This window comes from Neolamprologus brichardi, chromosome 6 (assembly GCF_056152115.1).
Source record: "Neolamprologus brichardi isolate AB-2024 chromosome 6, ASM5615211v1, whole genome shotgun sequence".
Lineage (NCBI taxonomy): Eukaryota > Metazoa > Chordata > Actinopteri > Cichliformes > Cichlidae > Neolamprologus > Neolamprologus brichardi.
In genome coordinates, this window is record NC_142109.1 from 9,280,397 (window position 1) to 9,301,800 (window position 21,404).

Genomic DNA, 21,404 nt, shown 5'->3' on the forward strand with positions numbered 1-21,404 from the left:
AATTGAAGGTCCTGAGCCACCGCTCATTTCTTTATATTTGGCTTGGAAAGGTGCAACGATTTACTGAAACGTGTTGAACAAACGTGGAAATACAGTTAGTGAGGCAAAAACACCCAGCTTTAAAGTCAATATTTGGTATGATCACCTTTATTCGTCACACAAGCTGAACTCTCTTAGTTAAGCTTTCTTGTCATTTCTTCTTAAGCAATATTTCTCCTGGCTTCTTGAACGACATTCAAAGCTCTTCTTTGGAGGTTGGCTGCTTTTTGTTCTGCTTTCTGTTAAGATGATCCCCACACTGGGGAGGCCAATCCATGACTGAAAGTGTTCCACTGTGTGTTTTTCTATCCAAGTATGACTTTACTGCACTGATGGTGTGTTTGGGATCATTGTCATGGTATTACATGATGGATCAAAATCTGATGGTACTTTTCTGTTTTCATAATTGCATCAATTAAGACTTAAATTTTTAAAAAAACTGCAAAATATAAACAAAAGAGGGTTGGCTTAAGATTTTTGCACAATACTGTATATATACAAATTAAATATAAAAATAAAGAAAATCCATTTGAATAATTTAGCAGTGTTTTTAAGTGCGGGTTTTAGGCTTTCAATGTGGTGATTTGCTGCTTTACTCTGTTCTTTGTAAATAAATAAATAAATAAATGTGCTTCCAAGTAGTCAGCCTTAGGTCATTTATGTTCTGTGATTGTTTTATTTAGTTAGTTTATTTAGTTTTATTTTTAAAAAAAATTTAAAGGCACAAAAAGCATTATTCTAATATACTAAAAAAATAAGTAGTTGCAGAGAGAAAACTCTGTGTGCCATATGGGTCTGTTTGCTGTCCACACTATATAATCTACACAAAAATTATCTATTAAGTGTTTATTCGTTTATTTTGTCCCCCAGAAAATATTTAAACCTGGCAGTAATGAGATCTGGTGTCATAATGAAATGATCATAATATAGTGGTGTGTTCATAATATTAAACATAACAACCACTGCAGACACTGCTTGATTTTCAAAAAGGCAGTTTCATTGCAGTATCCAGTGTTCCCCTTCAGCACAGAGCCAGAGTCCTGGCCGGCTTTTTTTTTTTTTTTTCTCAACCAAGCCAAAGTCAAGAGTCTGGCGTGAAAACAGCTTAGTGCTTTCAATAAAATCATTAAAAAGCTAAAAGCAGACGGTATTATTTAATCCCAGAGGACGTAGACGGGCTGTTAATGATGAATGGGATCCTTCAGCTTTGACCTGAACATCATCTGTTTTATTTTTCCAGCGTGAAAGGTGACAGTGAAATGAATTGCAGAGCATATGACAGTCAGCTGTACACACTGTGCTGCTGCACATAGAGGCAAAAATACTATCTGCATCAAGGTACTCACCACACACACACAAACAGAGTTTTGTGTTTGTTTTTGTCTTCATGGTCTGTTTACAGTGGATACATTTAGATTTTCTTTATCGTCACCAGCTACAGATATTATGTGTTTGATGTAGTTGTATGTCCAGTGTTACTGCATGTTTTTCTCATGTTTGTGTGCATTTAATTTGGAAATTAGGCATGCACTGATCCAGCTATTTCCATTTCAGATATTATATTGTTATCTTCCCTTCTGGTATCTTCGGATACAGTTGCTACAGATACAGATCTAATTTAGTACCAGTGTTAGATTAATAAGCTGTGTTCCTCACTGTGAGGAAGACACCTGGAGCCATTCTTTTAAATGTAGGCAACCTCAAGCTCAAACAGTTTTAAGAAGTTAATAAAATGAAGAATTAAAAAAAAGGTTTTTATTATTTGCACTAGTAGCTCAGTGTCAGAGTCTTTACTGTGTACTGGTGTTATTTATGGTTACTCTAGTTTCTGCTTTTCCTGCTCCCAGTCTCACTGTGACTGCATCTCCTTCACAAGTGTGTGTGGAGCTGGTTGGTGTCAGGTGAAGTGGAACAATAGCAATCAAGTTGACAGCACTATGTCATGTTGACTGTAAGTGCAATACAAGTTTCACAGCAAGAGCTAAACTGCACTTAATGAGAGTGAGAGTGAGAGGTTTACTGGGAAATCTTCATGTCTGAGCCTTTTCATAAGTCACATGACCACAGTTTGCTAAAGTCAGAAACTGTAGCAAACATGCAAAGAAAACTTTGAAATGACTTTAAATTGATGCACTACTGCTAACTCGTTCCAGGATAGAATTAAAAAGAATAGACTGGCTCCTTAGAACGGGCCAGTGAACTGATATCTAGTCCAGTTTTTGAGTCAAGATCGGCTGGATATTCGATCCAAATATCGGATCGGTGCATCCCAACGTCAAACATCGAATTCCTGTGCATCAAACTAGGAACAAAGCATCTAAAAGTGTGTGTTCTTACTCACCAGTTGTGGAGTCTGTGAAGCAAACAGCAGCATCATGTTCTACGGTTCTTCTTCTGGGGCGAGTATGTCCCTGCCGTCCAAGAGCCGCTTGAAACGTCAGAGCAGGACCTTCACACAGGTACTCACACACAAACACTCAGCGTTTACAAACACACTCACAGAAGAAAGCTTCAAAACAGAGGTCAATATAACTGATTAAAACAAATAAAGTGAAATAATAGTGGTTGCTTATTTGATGTATTGTGAACACTTAGTGTCAGTTTAGCTTATATCCCAGCTACATTCTCCTCCGATGTGTGAAAACCCTTCATTGTGAATTTCACTTTGCTTAGAAGTCTAAAAAAAATACATGTATCGAATATGATTCAGTTGGCTTTAAAAGGTTAAAAAAGAAGGCGGCTGGCCTTCTGTTTATCATGTACACCATCATATTAGGTGAGGTGTTAAAAAAGGCCTGGAGGTTAAGGCTAAAACCATTGTGAGACCTTGTCGCCAACCCATCATGTGACCTATTGAGGTCACCTGAGGCAAGGTGTGAGTGAAGGTAAAAGCACCTGGGATGGTATTTCAAGACTACATCGCAGGGGGCTGATAGCTGGCGTTTTGGGCAACCACCTCTGCTCAGTGATGGTCGTTCGCAGTGGACATAGCTGGACTCCTTTACTCCTCTTTCAAAACCATCTGTCTTTTCAGTCCAAAAGGTGAACAGTGGCATTCTTGAAGAAGGGTCCTCTGTTCTTTAGGTGCAGGTGTACACCTGCACTTTAAGGACAAAGTGCAAAGTTTAAGGTTTAAAGGATCTCGGTGGTGAAGTTGCAAACGTGCAAGGAATAAAAATGAAGCTTTGAATGGAGAACAAAACCTAAGAGCACCATAGATGTTAATGAGAGGACGACCTTGTAGAGGGCAACCCCCAAATCTGTAAATACAGCCTGGTTTTCTCTTTTCATGGGCAAAGTTGTTATATCGAGATTTCCATCAGTCTCTGCTTTGTACTATATAACCGAGAAATGTCTAGAAATTCTGACCAACATGGAAGAAATACACTGCTGTAAAATAAACAACTACAGAGACTTTATGCAGCACAGTTGACTACTTAAATATCTTTATTATTTTGTATTAGGAGATATTTCAGCTCTCCATTAAAAATGGGTGTGCTTTATTTTGTGACTGTGCATGCTGGCTCACTGTCGTGACTTGGCGGGGCGCTTGATGGACCTGAGCCAAAGTCACTGTGTCACCTGTGCTTCTCTTGCTATGACAAGTCACACTGCCTGCCTTAAAAATGTGTGGTGAGCACATCTTCATCCATTGTACTGATGAGGATGTTTATTCCTGAGATAACATAAAGCCAAAGTCATACACGTGTGTTTTTGAATAGCTTGGGTAAACATGCAGATCCTTTTAAGAAGAAACTGTACATAATGCCTGTCACTGGGTGGCCCTGCAGTACATTCACTGTTTTTGTGTGTTTGCCAGGTCCTGTACCGTACGTTAAGCTACAGAGACCGTGTTCCTACAGACACTGGAACAAACACCCGAGGGGACCGGCGCTCGACGACTGAGCCTCCGGAGCGGCCGGCCGACGACCCGGCTGAACTCTCCACTCAGAGCTCGGCCCCCGGCGTGTTGAAGATTTTCGGAGATGAAATCTGCGCCGGTGCCAACTACAAGAGCGTCCTGGCCACGCCACGCTCCAGCGCGCAGGAACTTGTGAAAGAGGCACTCGAGCGCTACTCGCTCAACAAGGATGCTGCCCACTCTTATGTCCTGTGTGATGTGATCGGACGTTTCGAGGGAGGGGGCGTGATCGGTGGGGGAGGAGGAGGAGGAGGGTGGCGGACTGAATGCTTGCGAGCGCTGGGGGACAATGAAAAGCCGCTGTTGCTCCAAGAGCTGTGGAAACCCCGAGAAGGACACGCACGTAGGTTTGAGCTGCGCAGGAGAGCAGAGGTGGAGGAACTAAACGCTAAGGAGAAGGATACGATCACGGCTGGTGAGGAAACACACAAAGAAAGATGCACAGACACACACACCCACACAGGTAGTCAAGTACACACTCAGCAGCTGGTCCCTTCCTTTCTTAACGTGTCAAACTCAGCAGAAAAGCACAGCTCGTTAGCTCCTCTGCAGTGTGTGTGTGTGTGTGTTTGTGTGTGTGTGTGCGCGTTCGCGAGTGCAAGCGAGGGAAGATGCAGAATAAAACCTTTTGTCATAGTTATTATCCTGTAGACAAGATATTGTGCCTGCATATGTTTATACGGAGGTGCTGCGAGGAGGAGGTATGTAATTTAGGTTTCTATCAGAGGCACAAACTCCTGTGCTTTTTACACACACACACACACAAACACAGCGCAGTGTGCAGGTGAGATGCTGGACAGCTGGTCGATTGATTGAGTGAAAGCTGAAGCCTTCAAAACCGGAGGTGTGGATGGGTGTAGGCACTCTGGTGTTTTGTAATGATGACACATTTGTACTACAGTGAAACGTATCACTTCCTATTAAAGTACCTGCACGATGCTGCGCACACCTGGGCGAGATTCTCTCTGTTCAGTAGATTCAGGAAGCTCAGGTAAACAGCACTTGTGACTTTATATCTGCAATGCAGCACTATGAATGCTGATCCACACTGAGCTGTGTACCATTGTTGAAACCATGATGTGACCTTTTATGCATAATTGGTTTACTGATTGATGAAAAGTTTGCCATTTACACACTCACACGCAGCAACTGTGGGTTTTTTTTGTAGAGATGGAGCGAGTATTTTCAGCCTCACTGTCACACATAGCTGCAACACATTTCTCATGAAGCATGCCAGGGTTTACTGGTTGCTATGTCAACTTACGTGCTGGCCAGAGAGTCGCTTAGTAATCTGCATGAGGCTTGTTTATGGAGGGATGTATTACCAAAGATTAAATAACCCATAACATTTTCTAAATGTAGGCTCTCGTGAGGAATAAAATGGATAGTGGCAAACTATCCAACTCAGACAGTCACCTCGAGGCACTTTATATTGTAAGGTAAAGACCCAGCATTATTAGAAAAGAATATCCCAACAATCACTGTGGGGAAGCACTAGGTGACAGTGGGAAGGAAGAACCCCTTTTAACAGGAAGATATCTGGAGCAGAACCAGGGAGGGACAATCTGCTGTTTCTGGTTGAGGGTGAAGGAAACGAGGAGTGTTTTTGGGTGTTTTCACACCTATAGCTCATTTACTCTGGTCCAAATCAGTTGATGGGTTTGTAAGCTTGTAGTTTGTTTTCACACACAAAAAAAATCCAAGTCAACTCCAAGCAAACCATGTGAAAGTATTCAGTCTGCTTATTGGCCACATGGGTCTGGGGTGGAGCAACAAAAGTATATACAAGAAGAACGTCCTATGTTCATTTTGCAACTAATTGTTAGCCGTACAGCCCCTTACACATCTGCAGTACCTTGACATATCCGTACGTACTCCTGGTACTTGGTTTGAGTGGAGGTCTGATCACGTTCACACCATAAACGAACCGCTCTGGAGTTTGTTTAGAACCACACCAAGACCGCCTCCTCCAAAGGGTCTCATGTGGTTGTTTTGATCTGCACCCGAGTGTGATTACTCTGTACACGTCTGCACAAATGAATCGCACCAAGAGGGAGCATGAAACAGAGTGTTCAGTATGTCTAATTTAAATTAACTAAACCCTAAAGATGTGAAAACACGCTTAAATTCAGTTCAGGACTTTACAGGGATCCTAACATTTGCTATTCCGTCCTGTTCAGGAACTATTTTTGTCATTAATAATTTAAATGTACAAATGCCAGCGTTGGGCATATTTCAGAGCATTTTGGTAGTGCTGCCATCTTTGGTAGTTAAAAAAAACCCAGATGCAACAAGTAGATTTACAAGATTTACAAAGTAGACTTAATTTTTATTCAGTAAGAATAAAAATGAGTCACTTAGCTCATGAACAGTTTTCCCACTGATATTATAGTCCTATGTCCATGTTTCATTGTGTCTGTGAGCCAGGCACATTATAAAAGGCTGACTGTCTGTATGTTATCCCTGCGACAGATTGGCACACTATGATAGGATAGGCTCCAGCCCCTACAACCCTAAACTGAATAAGTGGAAGAGAATGGATGGATGCATGTTTTGAACCTGGACATTAAGAGCAAGCAGAGAAACTAACTAGCTCTCTAAAAACCTATTTGGACACAAAGTCAGCAAACTCATCCTATAATCCAATTTGACTGGTTAATCTATACAGTATATCATTTTCTGCCCGGGTGACCATTGTTTTATTTAGATAACGATTTAAAATGACTCCCCAAATATGTGCCTAGAGGGAAGATGGCTGCCTAGTGTTGAGACTTACTTCTAGAAAAGGCTTTAAAGGGATTTCAGAATGGCATGTTGTGCCTGTCTCTGGTACTGTTGGATAATTGTTTTGGTTAGTAGAGGAACGGTATTTGTGCAGACTGCAGCATAAGATCTTTAAAGCATAAGGTTGGTGGGAATTTTTTTATTTTAATTCTAAGAATTTTAATTTGAATTAAAAACCTGAGCAAACTTTTCTGAAAGGTTAGTTTATGTGGTTGATGAGAAAAATTATTGTGCTAATAGAAGTAAACTGCAATAGTCACAGACGTATCACAGTGTACATGGAAGTTAAATACACAGGTTTTGACTACGCTAAAAGTTGTGTCAAAGGACGTGATTACATCTGTGTACTGGGATAAGGGGACTATAGTATGTCCCTCACTATAAAATTTCTCCATTGTCATAATGTTTTTCACTTTGTTTTGTAGGATTTTAACCAGTGAAAACTCTTTATCCCATCAAATGAAAAGTATCATATGTCCTTAGCCTTAAATGTTCTACCTGTCACGTCACTGAGGTAATCTGCAGACATGATGTTTCTCTTCTGCAGCATCATCCACATGAATGGGTTTAAAGCAATGATGGCACTGGTTTAAAGGGGGATTCTTACTGTCAAATGTGTTCATATAACCAACACATGAGGTTGTGGTTGGTAACTGTACTGGCCTCAGTTCATTATATAAAAACATTAACAGCTGAATGGTAATTTTGTAAATAGTTCTTTTTCACATCTTACTTTTCATTGGCTAGTCACAGACATGACTTCTTTGTAACTGTGCTTTTGACATTGACACTAATACTTTGAGTATATCGTTTAATAATCTGCCAGTTGAGGACCTGAGGCATTTGTTTCTCAAATTAGACTCTCTGATCTACTTGTCCTTTTGCTCAGTTGTTAACAGGGACCTCCCGGTTCTCTGTCTGTTCCGCTTGGAGCTAATTTGAGCTGTGCTGTCAAATGAGTGTTACACTTTTTGTAAAAGAAAAACCAAAACACTTTTTGCTGATGCATCAAACACTTAACTAACCAGATTTATCGCACTTTTAATCAGCGTGGTTAACATGATCTGTGAGCATTTTAAACTTAAATCTGGTAACACAGCGTGGGGCTGGAAATGTAGACTGTACATAGGCTTGGGAAGCCCTATTTTGAATCCTCAGAGTTAGCACGTCATGTTGTTTTGGAGATGCAGATACAGATATCAGCAAATTAGTGTTATGCAGCATGATAATAGCATACTAGAAATTAACTCACCAAAAGTGGAGCAGAGACTTGATGAGCTCTGGCTCTCGTGATGCAGTTGTTTTTTTTTTGTCTTTCCCATAAAGTTTGAAAAGACAAACACCACAAACACAGCAGAGAGGTCTGATTGGGTGACAGAGGTGATGCTCAGCACACGTAGTTCGGCTACACCTCCTTTTGTCGGCCAATATGTCAATCAAAAATCTGATTAAAAAAATAAAAAATTTAAATGTCATTAAAGGCATTTCTGATAATTTAACGTTAAAGGTTAAATAAGAACAGCACTATTAGGCTGAAAAATGTTTAGTTAAAAACTCACAGAGCATTTGTAGTTGACCTAAAACATTTCAGCTGTAGTGTTTCCACTATACTGAGTTTTGGGAGGAGCAAATAGTCCACCGCACCTCCCACACCACCACCACTGCCGGACACCACCTTGTCTTTCTGTTTTCCCTGTTTACTCTGTTTTCTCTGGGCAGCAGTCGTGGAAACAGTAGCGTAGAGACTGACGCAAATAAAATTCACTACAGTGTTTGCTGTAAAGGAAGGTCAGATCAGCCAGTGCCACAGTGAGACGCAGGGATTTTTATTTTGTTTTGGGATAAAGTGAACGCTCTGTGGCAAACACACACATTAGACTTTGTCTTTGGTTAAAATGAACAATTTATTGTTGGATTTGGCATTTTACAGAATTTGTAAACAAATGAAGTACAAATTATCACCAGTGTTATTCTTTAATTAATTCTTCAGTGTTTTTGAGACATTTTTAGCTCTATATGGAAAAATGCAGTTTAATTCCCCTTTATATAGTGTCTGAGAGCAGCTTTATCAACTAACACATATTAATGCACATGTTCATTTTCACACTAACCTTTTCTCAGTGGTGCTATAATGCTAACAGAATTCACAGCCTGAAGTCTTTTTTGTCTCTGTCTTTCACTCGTCTTTTTTCTCTCCTCTGTGTGTGAGGTGCATGCCCATGTGTGAAACTTCTCACACACACTTTTTGAAAACGAGATTGCCCTTTAAAGGTACTCCAGGATTTTCAACGTGTACTTAGCACATCACGGCCAAATTATTTTACTTATCATTAGATGCGTAATAGCTGTAAAACCAGCTATAAATGTGTTACAAAGGTCTCGTGGCCTGGTTCAACTTCCCATGATACGCTACCACACCCTCCGCTTCATCCACTGCCTCCACCTATCATTATGTTTCTAAAAGATTTTAAGTTTCCAGCAACTCAGTGCATGAGCTTCAGAAACAGTGCTGGTGAACTAGCCGAGCTTTGTGATGAAATATGGTTTACTGAGCTTCTCTTTAACACAGGCTTTGTGTTGGTGTAAGCCACATATGTATAAATAAATGATAAATGAAGATATTTGATCGGGCTGCACAGTTATGAACAAAATGACTGTCACCATTATTTCGATCATTATTGAGATCGTGATTATTTTCCAAGCTTATTTAACATTTCTCCTTCTTATTCAAATAAATTCAGTTTATCTCTTTAAAAAAAATAAACCTTAACACTAAATAAAGTCCGCAGGAGCGCTGCTTTCACTTTTACATTGTGCTTCATTCCTGTTAATTAAAATAAGGTGTTTATTTACCTGACCTAAGTGCATCTCTGTGAAGCAAAATATAGTTCTTCACTCAGTTCAGGTTACCTGCATGATGGACGTGAATAAAACTTGTAGCAAAGTACTCGACAGGGGTGAGAGCCGTCTCTATTTCCCCTGTGATGTTTTGCATAGAGGTTTTGCCACAGTATCTTGTATCTTTTGCGTTCACTACTCTTTGAATATAATTTATTTTCAGTTACCATCACTGAATAAAATAGAATAGAATTCAACTTTATTGTCATTGCACATGTCAGAAGTACAAGGCAATGAAATGCGGTTTGGATCCATCCAGAAAGTGCTTTAGACATAATATAGATATATTACAAAATACATATAATAATAATACAATACAGCAATAATATAGATATATAGATATTACAGAATGGGTCTATTATATGTATGAGGGTACAAAAATATGGGTATATTATGGGTATGTTACAATGTACACGGTATGAAAGTATGTTATGAATATGCTATAACTATATGTACAGGCTATGAACAGGATATAAATATGAACATTATACAGAAATGTGAACTATAAAAACTATGCAGAAATATTAAATATGAACTATGCAAGTTATAAACAGTTGTAGAATTATAATTATCGTATTGTACAGAATGACTGACTCCCCCTAATTTCTAAGTATTTCCAAACGATGGATGATAATCCAGTGTGAGGGACAAACCCTTCACCTTCTGGTGTGCCAGACGTGGATTTTGTCGTCTTTTAACGTAGTGTTAGTCGTGCAGACTAGTCCCTTCGAGCGGCGTGGTGCGGGGACCAGCTGTGACGTGGTCAGGTGTCTATTTTTTAGGGAGTGCTTGATTTTCTTTTACTTAGCATTTTAATAGGCGGCACATTTTCAGTATCATTCAGTCATGTTCATTTAACTGTGGGAAGTGATCAAGATTAAGATGAGTAATAATATTTCCTGATAATTAGTAATGCACTCATGATGCCTATGCTAGCTAGCCGCTTCGCTCTGTGTGCTTTTTAAAAAAATAATTCAATCCACTCATGATGTAAGTAATCATGTCTTCTAGAGTTGCACTCCTCCCCACTTGGTTAGAGTTTGTTTCTACCAATGAACAGTTAACAGCAGTTGTTTGCAGGCTGTGAAACAGGGATGATTATGTTCATGCAGTGAGCAACAATTTTTCTCTTTATTCCCCACTAAAAATGAAAAGTACCGTATCCAGGGTGCACCTTGCGTCTTGTGCTCTCTAACTGGGATATCCTCCAGCATCTAGTGACCCTGACTTGGCTCATAAGGAAAATGGATGGTTAAACAATATGCTAAAAACTCAAGTGTAATCCTGACGGTGGATGTGGAGGAATTGTGAAACCCCAATTATCATCCATCAGTGGTATACTTGATGCCCATTTTTCCGGGTTTCCTCCCCTTCAGAGCCAGCAGCAGGAATCCAATTTGATATCACTGCACAGCATCTAAACAGATCAAATTTAAAGATTGAAACACGCTAAGTTTCTAATGGAAAGTGCAGCTAATTTGTCAGTGATGTGTTAGAGTAAAAAATCCTGTGCCTCACACCTTTAACTGTGTATCTCTCTCTCTACTAACGGCTGATGTTTCTCACTTAAAGCACAACAGACTCACTTTGCTCCACAGTGCATGTCTTGTGTCTTGTGTTGTGCGGATGGCGTGTGTGTTTGGGGGTTGTTTTTTGTCCTTGGTGTGGGGGTGTTTTCTCACCTTACCCCCCTTCCTAACCCCTCCCACCCTGCTGTAGGGCCCAAAACCCCACAATTCCTGGTGGCTCTAATGGGTCGGTCTGGGCTGGGCAAACACAGGAGCTCCCCCCTGCGGTGTGGTCGAGTGGTACAGTCCAGCTCTAAAGGTGGGGACTGGCCTCAGGTAGGGTGGCTGTCAGTCATTGCCATGAAGACCACCTCTACCTGCGTTGTCACCAGTGCCACCCCCATTGCCAGTGATTTTCTCGTGTGTGGGTAAATCTGTGTGAGCCATTGCATGGCCTCAAACGTCCTCAAACTCGAGCCACGACGAGCTCAGTTCACCTTTCATCTGGTTCACTGTTGTCAGCTACATGTGCTGCTCCATCCAGCACCATTAACTTCATCTGACTTTGACTGTCTCACTCCTGCCTGGATTTGTTTTGTTGGTTTTCACTCAGCTCACACATGACGTATGCATTTGTGTTACTGCAGTCTGAGAAAATGCTTCAACCAGACCTACTCAGTTTACCCATCTGTCAAACATACATGTTAAGAAAGTAGATACCAGGTTTAAGCACACTTTCTCCCTTTTCTCTTCCTTTCTTTGCCTCTCCTTGCTCCTCTTTATTATTCTCCACCTGTTCTCCCTCTTGTCCTTCTCTCTCCCTACGTGTTCTCTGGCTTGCTGTTCATCGTAGATATTAATGCCCAGGCTCGTAAGCTCCAGAGGAACAGGGCGAAGGGGACGCTGACCCTGCCCCGATCCAGCAACTCATCCTTCTGTCGCAGCCTCAGCGAGACTAGCCTCAACCAGGTGGGGCCTCCTGCTGAAGATGATTGATTGTTAGTATTTACTGAACTGCTTAAGTGTATTCAATCTTAAATGTGTGCATGCACATCCGTCTGCAGCTGGGATTGGGAGAGGAGCCCAAGCGTTATTACTCCACCCTGCCAGGACCACTGAGGGGCCGAGAACGCGAGGGGACCTCCAGCAGCCGGAGAAAAGAGGAGGGCAGTCAGGGAGGAGGAGGAGGAGGGGTGAAGCACTCTCTGTACCAGTCCCCTCATCTTCTGCTGCTTCAGGGATTCAATCGGCAGGTGAGAGTACTCACAAAAATGAGACCTCTGGTGTGTCTGATTTTTGTGACTGTTTTTGCTTTCTGTGTTGCAGGACTGCCTGGTGTATCTGCTGAACAGAGAGCAGCACACGGTCGGTCAGGAGACTCCATCAGCTCGTCCCAACATCTGCCTCTTCTCCCCCGACATCCTGCCGCTCCACTGCCGCTTACGCCGAGTCCCCGCGCCCCGTCGCCACGCCAGCAACAACAACAAAGGAGAAGAGCAGGGGGAGAGTCAGCGATTCTGCGTTGCAGTCGAGGCCGTGCTCAACGCCACAGTCCTGGTGAACTTTTCCCGCTGCGAGCGCTCCACCACGCTGCGGCACGGTGACCTCCTTTCCTTCGGGGCACATTACATCTTTCTGTACAAGGACCCCACAGGTTCTAAGCCACTACCCGCGCAGACCTTGGCACGCCTTCGCACGCTGGGTCAGCTTTACGATGCAGGGGCGGAGGAGGGAGAGGGCGGGGCTCAGACTTGTAAGATGTGCGGCTCCGTGCTGAAGGACAGAGCAGCGCAGGTGTCGAGCACCCCGGCGGTCAGACGCGGTTTCAAACCTCACCTGGTAAAACCCCGCAGCGTGGGGACATCAACAGGAGGGCCAGTTACTGTGTCAGGGGGTGATGGAGGAGGAAGAGGAGCTGGAGGAGGTCAAAAAAGGAGGCTGCAGCTGGAGTTTGACCAGGCTCATGAAGACCAGCTGCTAAACAGGATCGTGTCTCTCATAGAACCTGGAGGTCAGCAGCCTGGCTTACTGTAATATAAAGATTATCAAAGACATCAACTGAACCTTTTTTTTTATCTGAGGTCCAGTTAAAATGATTTTCTAGCAAAACTACAAAACGGTATTTTGTGGTTCTTTATCCACAATATGTTATATGAGAGTTTTGCTGTCCAGTGATGGAAAACATTTCAGTTCAAGCTCAAAAACGTGGAGAAACTTAATTTGAATACTAATAAATTCTCAATAGAAAAACTCAGGCAGATTAATACATTACCGCCTTATTTGTGGGAGGACAAGGAGAGTATTTCATCAGCAGTTTTCGTCCTTGCCCTGCTGCGTACAGATCATTAACAGTGTCAATGCAAACATAAAAGTTTAAGACTTGAACAGCAGCTTCTGGTTTTACGATCCCTGACCACGTTACTCTTCATATGCCTTCCAGCTGAAATTAGCTTCAGTGAAGCCTTTAAATTATTCAGTGTGTTTTCAATAACTCGACCTGTGTCCTCTGCTCAGGAGATGACCACAAGCTGACACCTGCCTACCTGCTGTGCATGTGCATACAGCACTCTGCATCGACATTCCCACCTGGAAGTTTCGGAAAACTGCTGCTCAAGATCGTCCGGCGAATCCAGAGCATAGCGTGGGTCAGTTTCAGCTTGTTACTGTGTCTGTGTCTCTCTGTGGTCCCTCTGGCCTCGTGTGGAGAGGAACTGGTCAGCCATGTCAGGTCAGGTGAATCGTTAAACAGGCTGCCGTATCACGTTTTATACTGTGTTACACTCCAGCCGTGCACAGTCGTCTGTTTTAACTAAACCCCTGCTATGCTTGTTATTTGGCTTTCACATAAAAAAAACCTAAAGCAGAAGATTTTCACCCCCTAAGCTTTACTTTTGGCAAATACTCATTTTACCCCTCCAGACACTTCTTCGGTAGTTATTCCTAAAGGGATCAAATTTACCTTCATCTCCTCTACACTTGTTTCCCAAAGTCCACTTTATCCAGCATTGCATAAAGATTTGATGCCAACTTATCTGATATTTTAATACCTTACTGTGAATATTTTGTAACCTTTTTTTCCTGCACTTTGTAATAAAATGTAGGAAATTGTCCCACTGCGGAGAGAACAGCTCCCTGATGTGTCTCATCTTATGAGTTTAGTCAGTTAGTTGTTGGACTAAAGCCACAGTCATTAAAAGAACGGTACTTCTGAGTGAAACAATGTTTCCTGAAGGTTTATGTTATATTGAAAGTGTGAAATTTATAGAGCTGTGGAGTTGCTTCAAGTGAGGTGGCCAACTGCTGCAATTACACACTGGAGGAAGCCCCAAAAATGTTTATGGCTGTTGGTTAAAAGGAAGGTGTGGTTTCTTTCTTTCTTTTTTTGCTTAATTAGTTTTTTTTTTCAATTATAATTAGGGTGATTTTATATTCAGGACAGTGGAGCATGAGGTAATTCTCAACATGTGTTACTATGGGTTTGTAAATGATAGTGCTGCTACTTCTTACTGTAGGTTAGCAAAAGCGTCATGAAGTGTGCTTCTCCTACGCACGCTTTAAAAGTTTAATGAGCCCTTAATTGTTCTGTGTGTGTGTGTGTGTGTGTGTGTGTGTGTGTGTGCGTGTGTGTGTGTGTGTGTGCGCGCGTGTGTACGCCCTGCAGGAGAAGACAAAGGAGCTGGCGCAGAAGCAAGCTCAGCAGTAAGTATCAATTTCCAGCTCGTGTTAAAAAATAGGAAGCTGACGGTCTCATGTGCCATGCATTTTATTTTGTGTGGCTGCCTTGAGCCCTGACCTTTCATAGAGCATTGTTTTGAACTTACCAGAGTCTCGGGACTCACTTATCATTCAAGACCTCCCAGAATATTTTTCTACTATGAATATAGATAAACATATCCATCAAACACTCTCTTATGATCTGAAAGTACTGTCTGCTAGAAAAGTTAATCATTGGCAGGGATTACGTTAACAGAGAACAAAAGTTCTCTGTCATTAAAAGATCTTTTAACCTGCTACAAACTAGTAAGACATCGACTGTGCTTGTGTGAGAATAGCACACTTCATAGTCTGGGAGCAATTGGTCGTCCTTTTTATTGCCTCTTGTATGTTCTAGTCAGGCAGCTCCCTCACCTAAACCACACTGTGTTATTGTGCATAGTGAGAATGCATCTGAAGCAAACTATCTTCTGCTGTGTGCTGAATGTGAAAATTTCAGATTGGTGGCTAAGTCCTGACCCGACTGTCCAGAGGTCATGTGTGAAAGCAGTTTATGTAGGAATGTGCATGGTGTCGAGAAGCCTACCTGACTGTGTGTAACTTGTCTCTGCACGTCCAAGTAGCCAGGACCCGGCCTCGCTGTCTCTGCTCAGCATCTCAGACCTGGTCCCAGACCTGCAGACCATTTTCTTCTGGATGTCCAACTCTATCGAGATCCTCTACTTTATACAGCAAAGAGCACCAGCATACACACACAGCATAGAGACACTGCAAGGTACGCACACACACACATACGCAAAGTCAGAATGATGAGTGTGGAAACAACTTGGAGTCATTACTCACACTGACATACAGTAGATACTGACACAGCTACAGCCCTCCCTCTCTCTCTCCCTGTATATATCTTAAATGTGACTCCGTCTCCATCATCTGTGTCTAGGGTCAAAGGAGTCGTTGCTATCAGCAACCATATCAGCCAATGAGGAGGCTATGACAATCTTGGAAGAAGTAATCATGTACACTTTCCAACAGTGTGTCTACTATATCACCAAGGTAATCTGTCAACACAGCAGCGATGCTATCTTCTAAATGACTAAGAAGGTTTTTGTTGTGTTTTTTAAATTGCACCGGATGAATAATAACACACCTTCGTGGGCACAAAGAATGCCCGGATGGTGTGAACTATTCTGTAATTCCGATCACCTTCATCATAATGTATTTTTGTTTTCGTGTGTTTGTGTCCAGGCTCTTTATGTGGTGTTACCGGGTCTGTTGGACTGTAATCCATTTCCAGTCGACAGCTCTGAGCCCTGCTGGAAAGGAGGCGTGGGGTTTCCTGAACCTGTGCGAAGGGTCTTGCAGGTAGGGATGTGCATAGCTTTGTACAAGTTTGGGTTTTCAAGGTCATGAGAAGTTAATTTATTAAAACGTTAAGACGCCAGTAATATCTTTGTTTTCAGAGTATTTGCACATATTAAAATTATTTTTTTAAAAGATGCTTGTCATGTACATTTTAGGGCTACTACCCTGGTTGGATTGCCAACATATATACATTTAGAGGCATACAACTGAGGACAATGACAGCATTTTTAGTTTCATGTCTCTACACCACCACAGTGTATTTTAAGTCAGGCAGTCAATATATGTGCAGACTTTCAGCTTTAATTCAGGGGTTGTAAATAGCATCTGGTCCAAAGCCAGAACTATTGCATTAAGTGTTCAGGAATTACAAACATTTTTATTCAAACGTCTGGAAGTCTTGAACCCGTGGACATCATCACATGCTGCCTTTCCTCTCTCTGAGATGCTCTGCCAGGCCTTTCTGTCATCATTCTTGTGCAAATAAATCTTGGTTTCATCTGTCCAAAGAATGATGTTATCAGGCAAAGGCTTTTTGGCTTTCCTTTTCTTGAGTGTAACCAGTGATTTTTACCTTGTAGTAATCGCTCTATATTTCTATTCCTAAAGACAAATTTTGATGGTAGACCTTGACAATAATACACCTACCTCCTAGAGAGTGTTTCTGATTTGGTTGGATGTTGTGAAATTGTTTTTGTTAACCATGGAAAGAATTCTGTGATCATCCACTTTAATTGTCTTCAGTCATTTTCAGTTGGCCAAGTCATTCCTTCCTTTTAATAATTCCACAGACTGTTGATTTTAACACTCCCAAAGTTTTTGATATCTCTCTGAAAGGTTTATGTAGATTTATCAGGTTAAAGATGTCCTCCTTCTTTTGCATTAACAACTCTTTGTACCTCATATTAAAAAATGCAACTTCAACACATGGAATTGAAACTAGATCTTGAGAGAAGAGCCCTCACCTGGCCATAAAACTGTATAAAATGACTGTAACCCCTAAACAGATAAGGAAATACTTAATACTTATTTAACCCCTTCTGAAAGCCTACACAATCCTATAATGATTGTAGGATTTAAAATCTATTGTGGTAGATTTTATGCATCATTGTCCAAATACTTATGAACCTAACTGTAGCTGCTTAGGTATACTGATGTATAGGAATAGAAGCTACAGCAAAGACTATGTATGGGTGTGTATGTGTGTGTGCAGGTCTTTCAGAGTGCACAGGAGCTTCTGCAAGGCTACCAGGTTCACCCAGAGATCCAGGCTCAAATGTTTGCTTACCTCTTCTTCTTCTCCAACGTGTCACTGTTTAACCAACTGATGGACAAAGGTATAGAAAAAAGCACACACACACACTCTCTCTCTTTTGCATTAGACCCTCTGGGTTCGTACAGTTGTGAAAGTATATGAGAGACACAGTGAACTAAACTGTGTCCTTGTGTCCTTGTCAGCATTTTGACAGGGGACTAACCCAGATTTGTCCTCAGTGCCCTTCTCCTATCTGCATTCTGTTTCTCCCCCTCCTCTTCCTCCTCCCCCACCTCCGTCTTGCCTTCCTTCTTTCCATCTGGCCATCAGGGGGTGAGACAAAGAAGAGTGGAGATGGGAATGGGTGGAGGCGAGAGAGAGCAGATAGAGCAGGGGAGGAGTGAAAAAGGGCGGAGTGAAGGGTAAAGGGCTGGAAGGTCGTTCAGTTGTTATGATGACTTTGCTAATAGGCTCTTACCTTTCTTTAAAAATAACAACAACAAAAACATAAAAAAAAAGGGTAATTTACTGCCAGCTGTGTCTGCGTGTCAAGCCAGCTCCCCTCACCCTCTCTTTATATCGTTTGTCTTACACACACGGACACATACACACACACTCAGATACATGCCATATGTCTTCATTAGCTCGTAGAGACAGGACAGATCACATGTCTGGCAAAGGCAGAAGGAGAAATACCTTTAATACATGCAGGGGCTACACCGTCCCCCATCTCATCTCCACCTCCCTCTCTGCCTTGCTGTCTGGCTTTCTCTCTGCCTCGCTCCCATTTTTGTCGCTCATTGATATTTCTCTGCTGATGGTGTCCATGGTAACAGAGAAGTGAGTTTGTAGCAGGTAACGCTGACGTTCGCACTGGGTGCTCCGCAACCCACTCACACACACATGCACACTTGTTCACATTCAGCATTCAAAAACCCTACACTCACATTGCTCAATCATACAGCCGAGGAAAGATGAGCGGAGTGGCGGAGATGTTCGTTGTGTTGTAGGGAAAACTTGCTAACAAATTATAATAAATGATCATTTTTGCTGTTCGGATGGTTTGATTTTGGGGTATACACGGCATTATCACACCTTTTGCCGAGAGGTTAAGAGATGTCTGGTCAGTTTGCGATGCCTCTCACATAGATTACTGTATGCCTAGACATAAGCCTATTACAGCGAAGGGTGTGTCCGTGCATCCAAAACATATGGCAGAAGTTATGTGTGTGTGCGCGCAGTCAGCAGATAATGCTGCCAGTTCATTGTCTGCCTGAAGCTTCCTGTCATGTGCTGCTTGTAGTGATTTTGGGGGGAGACGTTCAGTTTACGACTGTGTGTCTGTGTGTGTCCTAAAAAAGGAATTTAGGAATCCAGATCATTTCCTTGACTTTAAAGTCCTTAAAAGCAAAAGTTAGACATGTTTGGTAGAAACAGAGACTGTATATTAAGGATGGAAGTATCGGTGATGTGGCTTTGAAGTGCTGTTTTTAAAACTAGACTTGTGATGGCTGTGATACTAGATGCCACGAGGGGGGATTTTACAGAGAAGTCAAAAACACTGCACTCCTCTATGGCAGACACGCCCCAAGGCACACTCTGCTTTATCTTTGATTGTACTCAACATCTACTGTAATGTACAAAATAAAGATCATTTTGTATTAAAGTAGCGATTGAGCCCATAAACTTATCAGGAAAGTGTTTACTCAGAAAAAGTGAGCCGAGGGTCATTTTACAGTCTGACTTATTTTCACAACCAGACCAGTCTCCCCCTGGGATCTACACCCACCCAGACATCCTGTGGCAGCTTTTTTATTGAATTGTGGACATTTCTGTTATAATTTTACTACATCAGTTTTTACAGCTGCCCACAGTTTGTTATCTAGCCTGTTTTAAATAGTTTTATATAGGAAGCGGACGGTTTTTGAGACATTTCTATTCATGTATGGGTTCCAGCAAATATTAACTATTGCAGGTGCAACAGTTATTCAGTTCATCATTTCTGGTATTTGTAAGTAATGTGCCAAAAAACTCTGTTACTTTTAGGTTTTATTTCTCTAATGTCAGATGCTTTAGGAAATTGTACAGGGATTTTTAGACATTTGCCTGATTACAGAAATTTGTTCACCTGTTGAAAGGTCTGTTTGATGGGATCACTATAGCTCACCTGGTTGAACAGATAACCCATGTACTGAAGGCCAGAGTCTTTGCTGAAGCGTCCGGGTTTCAAGCTTGCCTCAGACTGTTTTCTGGATGTCACCCCCACCCCCCACCGTACTTTCCTGTCTGTTTTACACTGTCCTATCTAGAAAAACTGCCAATCTTTACAGTAAATGGATCGGATAAATGTCAGCCTTGGACAGTGGTGATTGGCATCTTACTTGCCTGTTGGCTCATATCAGCTATAATTGCCATTATTTAGTCAATATAGGCTGATTTTGCTGATATTGGGTAATATTTGGCTGATAAAATTGTGATTGCTTTGTCATTGCAGAATTATTGCATTATATATTGCTGTGTATGTTTACTATATATAGAACTAGTATTTAGATTAATTATTGCTTGTTTTGACTTGCAGACTGCAGATTAAAAAGGAGATTTTAATCACATCTGATAGATATCTTTTGTATGTATCTTTTTTTGTACATTTGCTCTGATTATGTAAAATGTAGATATTAAAATATTTGCAGGCTCTGAAAAAATGACACCATTGGAGCGCAGTTATTTTTCATCGTTTCTACTGAGCCCCAACTGGAGCCTTAGCTCACTTTGAGGGGGTGGAGGGGTACATACCAGAAAGTATTAAATGCATTAAAGCTGCAGTGAGGTAATGAAACAATAGGATCCCAGCTTCAAAAGTGCTAGACTTATAGTCATCGCCTGCTTAACTTGCCACAAAACTTCCTTTCAGTTCTTTGATGTGCGGGAGAGAAAAGGAAGGATTACACAAGCAGGAGCTCAGTCAGCTGAGCCCTTCTGCAGCGGTGCATTTGTATTCTGCGAGGAGTAGGCGGTTGCTGGCTGTTGCTATTGTTCCACCTACTTCAATCACAACTTAATTAAAAATTAATGTCTGTATTGCCGAACAACACACATGCACCCAGACGTAAGACCTCAGAAGCACACATTCTGTATTTTACTCTGCCTTTCTCATGCGCACACCCTCGAATAAAAATCTACTGCAGTGTTTCTGATTAAATACTCAAAACGCTCCCTTCTGCTCATGCGTGTGTGTGTGTCTTTGTGCACGCAGGTCCGTCTCGGGGTTGGTTCCAGCGCTCCAAGATGCTGCAGATTCAGGCATGCTTGAGGATGGTCATGGAGTGGGCGAGCAGGTCCGGTCTGGGACATCTGGCTGAAAAATTCTTCACCAAACTCAACAGCACAGTGTCCATATTGGCCACACACCCCCAACAGCTCACTCAGGTAACACACAGGGAAATGTCTTTTTTGTTTGTGCTGGTATATGATGAGCCTCACATTGCTATAAGCAGTGGGGAGGGAATACGTGGGCGTAAGCAGAAAATCTTATAATAAAAAATTAGTCTCAAGTTGTAAATGAAGTGATCGATCAGCTTGTGATGAGTGACGTCCTACAAAACCCTGCTAATAAACCCTGACGTCCTCTCACCTCTTCAAGTCTGGGATTTATTTCTGCTCTTTGTTCGCAGTTGGGGTGGCGAGCGCTGTCCAGTGAGCACCCAACTCTGAAACCAGTGCAGCTCCACCGCATTCTCACTCAGTACCAGCTCACAGCAGAGATAGGCCCCGTTCCAATATGGCAACCCAGCAGCGAGGACGAGCCGTACATATACAGAACAGGTACGTTTGTGAGCTTGTGTGAATTTTTCTGGCCAGAGACGCTGACAACATTATGGCAACACGAAGGCCTCGTGTTATGAGTTGGGATTATAGGTACAATAAA

General features: G+C 41.9%; 1 protein-coding gene across 5 annotated transcripts in view; it reads left to right on the plus strand.

Moving 5' to 3' along the window:
- Window positions 1-21,404, plus strand: part of radil (Ras association and DIL domains) — a 31,339-nt gene that overhangs the window by 1,386 nt on the left and 8,549 nt on the right. For 2 of the 5 annotated variants that reach the window (XM_035910075.2, XM_035910076.2), the window contains exons 2-16: window positions 1,280-1,377; window positions 2,384-2,498; window positions 3,860-4,376; window positions 11,363-11,470; window positions 12,005-12,120; window positions 12,216-12,404; window positions 12,478-13,162; window positions 13,666-13,796; window positions 14,813-14,850; window positions 15,486-15,640; window positions 15,806-15,918; window positions 16,111-16,227; window positions 17,438-17,561; window positions 20,733-20,905; window positions 21,151-21,301. In XM_035910075.2, the coding sequence (XP_035765968.1) occupies window positions 2,415-2,498; window positions 3,860-4,376; window positions 11,363-11,470; window positions 12,005-12,120; window positions 12,216-12,404; window positions 12,478-13,162; window positions 13,666-13,796; window positions 14,813-14,850; window positions 15,486-15,640; window positions 15,806-15,918; window positions 16,111-16,227; window positions 17,438-17,561; window positions 20,733-20,905; window positions 21,151-21,301 (2,701 nt within the window). In that variant the 5' untranslated portion in view covers window positions 1,280-1,377; window positions 2,384-2,414. The remainder of the gene's footprint in view (window positions 1-1,279; window positions 1,378-2,383; window positions 2,499-3,859; window positions 4,377-11,362; window positions 11,471-12,004; window positions 12,121-12,215; window positions 12,405-12,477; window positions 13,163-13,665; window positions 13,797-14,812; window positions 14,851-15,485; window positions 15,641-15,805; window positions 15,919-16,110; window positions 16,228-17,437; window positions 17,562-20,732; window positions 20,906-21,150; window positions 21,302-21,404) is intronic. The other 3 variants (XM_006796162.3, XM_035910077.2, XM_035910078.2) reach the window with 3 other exon arrangements.